This window comes from Lactuca sativa, chromosome 8 (assembly GCF_002870075.4).
Source record: "Lactuca sativa cultivar Salinas chromosome 8, Lsat_Salinas_v11, whole genome shotgun sequence".
NCBI lineage: Eukaryota > Viridiplantae > Streptophyta > Magnoliopsida > Asterales > Asteraceae > Lactuca > Lactuca sativa.
This window is the reverse complement of record NC_056630.2, coordinates 308988425-308993579: the sequence shown is the minus strand read 5'-3', so window position 1 is coordinate 308993579 and position 5155 is coordinate 308988425. Positions and strand designations below refer to the sequence as shown.

Below are 5155 nucleotides of genomic sequence, written 5' to 3'. Positions count from 1 at the left end.
ATATATATATATATATATATATATATATATATATATATATATATATATATATATATATATATATATATATATATATATATATATATATATATATTATTTTCGTTATTTTTGGGAAAAAATCTAAAATGATTTAGGAAAATGAAAGAAGAGGTCGGCGAGAAAGATTTAAATGAGGTTAATGTTATGCCCTCGGAGAGAGATGCACACATACACATGGAGTTGGAAGAAAATTTAGAAGTGTCCAGCCCCATAGTGACATAATGATAATATTAATATGATAATTACTCACTTATTTTTTTCTTTTGTGATTACATTTCCCTTATCAAATAAATTAAAACATAATTATCATTGATTTCAAAAACACATAAAATAATATATAAATTTGTATTATCAAAAATATAGTAATGTACATTAGTATTTACTATGCACACACAAGCTCATAGGGCCTCTAAAACAAACCCTCGCCATTATTAACTCTATATATGAAATGAAAGTCCCTAATTTAAACTTGATCCTCTTCTTGCAAAAGAGGAGTTCTCTCTTCCACTAAATCCACTTTACCCCTCCTACTTTCATCCTCTCTCATTTGGCCCCACATCATTGTGTAATATCCGATTCCTGTAATTGCTGCACTCATCATGCTGCATTCGGTATCTCAAGGATAAGTAATTACAAAAACAACAACAAATTAAATAATCAAGTATGGATGTAACATGCAAGCTAATTTACCTTCCATAATGAAAAGTTTCAGCAAAGAAGATGCAACCAAACGTGCTAGCTATTGGAACCCCGAGAGGTCTGAACATAGTCACATAAAACTGGCCTTTTCTTTGTATGCACCACATGTGTACATGGCTTTTAATCAGGCTTGCAAATACTGCCTGTTTTGATAAATCAAGCTTATTAATCAGTTCTTACTTAACGAAAGTTTCGTATATTAATAAAAAAGAACATGTTGTGGTAACTTGTTTGTTGTTTGTCAATTAAAGGTTGTACTTTTAATTTGTAGAATTACTATTTTAACCCTTGAATGGTATGATAAGGTTGCTTACTGTCGAGACAATGACAAGGAGTCCCATGTCAAATTGCAACCGCCAAGCATTAGGGTCTCTTTCAATGATTAAAGCAAGCAAGGCCGATTGCACTGTCCCAAACAAGCTATAACTAGAAGCCACTGTCATCACGTCTGGGCATTTTTCAAGAGTTCCCACCTACCACCAATAAAATAAAACAATTACATGGACAATTTCAATTTGTTTATAAGAAAAACAAAAGTTGATTTTTGTTATATTATATTTTAATGTAGCAGCCTATTAATATTTAAAAAAAAATTACTAATTAAAAATGAGTTGAAAGTTGTGTACACAACCTTTTTTAAAATGAAATAGTTATGATGAGACTAACCTGAAGAATGTTCCATACTGAGAACGTCAGAGAAGCAGTTGCGAAAAGAATGCAACCAACAACCCAATGTTCGTTGTTTGATAAGAAAACGAACAATCGAGGAGCCAACCGAAGATGGGCCGAAGAGTCCTTGATCACCGGACCCCTGTAGAGAGTTAGGGACACAGCTCCGATGATCGATATCAAAGTACCAATCAATTTCGCTCGCGTACTTGAACTTTTCAGATCCACGTTTGTTCTTCTGTAAATCATACAAAATAGTTTGTTATTTAAAAGTTACAGGGTGTGGATGTGATGGTCACTACAGTGAAACTGATGTGGCTACGATGAACACGCCCTTTATATAAAATAAGGGGAAATGACATGGGGTGTGTACCACACCTCATTTTCTAATCACTAGTTATTATTACACAAAATATGATTTAAAAAACAATAATTATTAAAATTATGTTTTAAGCTTTAAACGAATTAGTTTTATCATACAAAAAGATTAGTTACGCAACTTGTTGTCCGTTTGTTATCTCATTATATGATAATATTTAAATTAATGAAAACCTGGATTTAAAGTAAAAGAAAAAAAAGTACACGTATATTTTAAATAATGATCATATGTTTAGATTTTAAAACATACACTTTAAATGTTACTTGCGTACATAATTATAAATCTATAATCACCATATAATTATCGTTAAACCAACTTTTTTCTTTTTTCTTTTGTTTTTTTGTGACACTTGAAATGACGACCACAAGTAGGCCAGACAAAACTTACGTCAGATTTGTCTTTCCAGGGTGCCTTAATAGCCACCAGTTCTGAATCTAAGTGTCGTGGTATCCTCTCTTTAACCATATTTAATTAGTTAAATACATAAGTAAATAAAGTATGACTTAACACTAAATATTTGTTTATTAATTAGATTTTGAAACTATCATACCAATACGATCCGAATTTACACGAGTCACGATTATCTAATCTATTTTGTTTTAAAAGAATTATAACATTTGATTTGTATTTTGGAACCAGGATTGATACATATATATTACTTTCACTAAATTCTTAGTTCTCTCGTTTGTTTATATTTTGTTCAAATGATTGATCAAAAATATGGAAGACACGATATGTGTCACGGTTATTGTACTAAAATCTCGTTATGTATGTTTTCAATTGCGTATATATGGATCTTTTGATATTTTTATAAATGTAACAAGCTCTTAAAATGTATAAATCCGTCGATATATGATTAAGTAACGAAGCAAACCTGCAAAGAGCAGCCAGAATGAACGAAATAGAGGGGATTAAATTGCCCATTCCACAAGCAACGATCGGTGAACTATAACTCAAGCCAACAAACGCTAGATTTTGCGCCATTGTCACCCTACACGATCAAAGCTAAAATCAATATGTCTTCTATATATTATGCATATGCCCAGAAACTTTTTATTCAATTATAATAAACTCTAATTGATTTACAACTTTTCATAAAGCAAAATGATTGCAATATATCACTTCACTTGGAGTGAATATTTACTTCACTATATATACGATTTTAAATTAATGATATCCTTTACTTTTAACGTCTGTGCACATAATTGTGCATAAAATCTGTAAAATTAATGATGGTTATAAGTGTTTTGTGTCATGTTATTTTACAGTGTTTTTACTTTTAATTTAATCTTTAGCTACAAAGTTGGTCATATTTCACTTCATATATTAGAGTTTTAATGACCAACTTCGGATAGTAAATTTTATCGTTTGTGTGAGGGAGAAAGATAATACGAACCCTACGAAACCGAGAAGAAGAAACTGCGGGATAAGATCGTCTCTCCTACAAAAAATTAGAAAAATAATCAAATGTTAGACAAATTATTCTTCATGCATGCATTAATTATCATGTTAATTGAAGATGATTCAGACGTATTCTTGCAGTTGAAAATGGTATGTTAATTATTTCCGATCTGAAATACGTCTGAATTAATCATTGATGACAAGGGAAAGAGCCGAACTTGTTTCTACGACCGATGAAGGAGTTGTATGGGAGGAGAAAGATCGAAGAAAGGGCGTTGGTGTAGACGACGAACACAAAAGGACTTAGCCCTTTCGACAAGACAGTACTAGCCAGTATCGTTAACCCGATGGTGCAAACTTCCATTAACACCATTAACATGCATGGTACTACTTCACCTATCACCATAACCTTCGTCTCCATATATAACTCTCTCTCTCTCTCTCTCTCTCTCTCTCTCTCTCTCTCTCTCTGTGTATATCCGTTTGTTTCTCTCTCTAGATAGTCAAGATTTTTGTTGCAGACAATGCCATTTAAAGGGGTTTAAATTTGTGACGGAGAGAGGAGAGAGAAGGATGAGAGAGAGTAACCCTTGAGGAAATGGTGAAGCTACTTTGAGAGTTTTTGCAGCTACTCGATTGACTCAATCGTAGTGAGGGAAGGCAAACTATTCGGATTATTTATTTATCTATTTAATTTAAGAGTAAGTTACAGTTTTTGTCCCTATGGTTTATAGGAATGTTAAGTTTTAGTCTGATTTTTGAACTTTTTAGATGGTTTGTTCTTATAGTTTTCAAATTTGCACGCTTGGTCTTTAAGACTAATTCTGTCAATTACTTTTCATTAAATGTTTGTAAAATGAACATTATATGCTTTTTTTTCTCTGTTTTATTATTGAATTATACATGACTTGTAAAATCTAGGGAAAAAAAAATCATCCACCATTCATCTTCGAACCCTTTTTTCCCTCTTCCGCATTTGAAATCTACATCACTAGCAACCACAATCTCCAACCCCGTTCCCTCACCACAACCCCACCACCATTGTCGCCTCATGCTTACATCCACTACTTATACTTACATCCTCCACTACTTGAATAAGCACAAATGATATTTGATACAAAACTACCACAAATCCTTGCATAAATGAGAAATAGCTTGCCATTTCATTTTCCATTTCTTTGTTCTTTGATGCTCAATGAGACTATAAACTCTCAGATTACCATAGATTACCATTGTAGTTGATCCTCGTCATTTTTTTGGTCCAATCTTGAAATCAGCTGATAAGAATAAAAAACTGTATGATTAGTTGAATCGAACATTAAACTAAAGGTCAGATGTTCAATTCTATCTCTCATTTATCTGTGACTATTCCAGATCCTATTTCCCATATAACAACAAATGGTGGTGGTGGCGATGCAATCATTGATGGTAACTATTCAAACCCTCATTTGGAGTTCCAATAGACCCAAGCCACTTATACTTACTATAAGAAAAAGTTGGAGATAATGGTGTCAATAAAGACGAAAGTGGTAAGTAGACCTGACAAACATGTCATATCGTGTAAATTTATTAAACAAGTTCAGAGGACTTAACCCTAACCTCACATGTTTAATTATTGTGTCATTTTGTGTCAAATCGTTTGTTTTCATGTCGATTTTCATATTAATGTTTAGATCTTGAAAATATGTTTTGTTATTTTGGGTTGAAACATTTTAATTGTTGAAAAGTAGGATATGGTTAGGCGAAAAGGAAAAGGTGAAACACATGAGTTGGTAGGTGGAATGACAATAATAATACTAAGTTTAGGAGTAATGGAAAAAGTAAGAGTTAAGGGAAGCAAAAGAGTGGCGTGAGAAGGGTAAAATTAAGTCACTTTAAAAGTTTGAAACACTTTCCCACTTTTCGTTTCCCTCAACCTAAGTCAACTTAGCCCATCCTAAATTTTCATTTTAATTTTAATTCTTGAAT

General features: G+C 32.2%; 1 protein-coding gene across 1 annotated transcript; it reads right to left on the bottom strand.

Moving 5' to 3' along the window:
- Positions 1-365: 365 nt before the first annotated feature.
- On the bottom strand, positions 366-3815 carry LOC111884211 (WAT1-related protein At1g70260). Its single transcript, XM_023880529.3, has 7 exons — positions 3406-3815; positions 3183-3227; positions 2661-2777; positions 1405-1645; positions 1053-1211; positions 730-881; positions 366-641 (listed from the first exon to the last, which is right to left on the bottom strand). Exons 1-7 carry the CDS (start codon positions 3606-3608, stop codon positions 503-505), a joined length of 1056 nt encoding a protein of 351 aa, XP_023736297.1. The 5' UTR covers positions 3609-3815; the 3' UTR covers positions 366-502.
- Between the last annotated feature and the right edge of the window lie 1340 nt (positions 3816-5155).

Excerpts from the sequence above, each read along its gene's own strand:
- LOC111884211 (XM_023880529.3), bottom strand. The coding sequence starts at position 3,608 with ATGGAGACGAAGGTTATGGTGATAGGTGAAGTAGTACCATGCATGTTA. Across the intron at positions 1,212-1,404 it reads CAGTATGGAACATTCTTCAG|GTGGGAACTCTTGAAAAATG; the intron begins GTTAGTCTCATC and ends TATTGGTGGTAG. Across the intron at positions 882-1,052 it reads TCCTTGTCATTGTCTCGACA|GCAGTATTTGCAAGCCTGAT; the intron begins GTAAGCAACCTT and ends TTATCAAAACAG.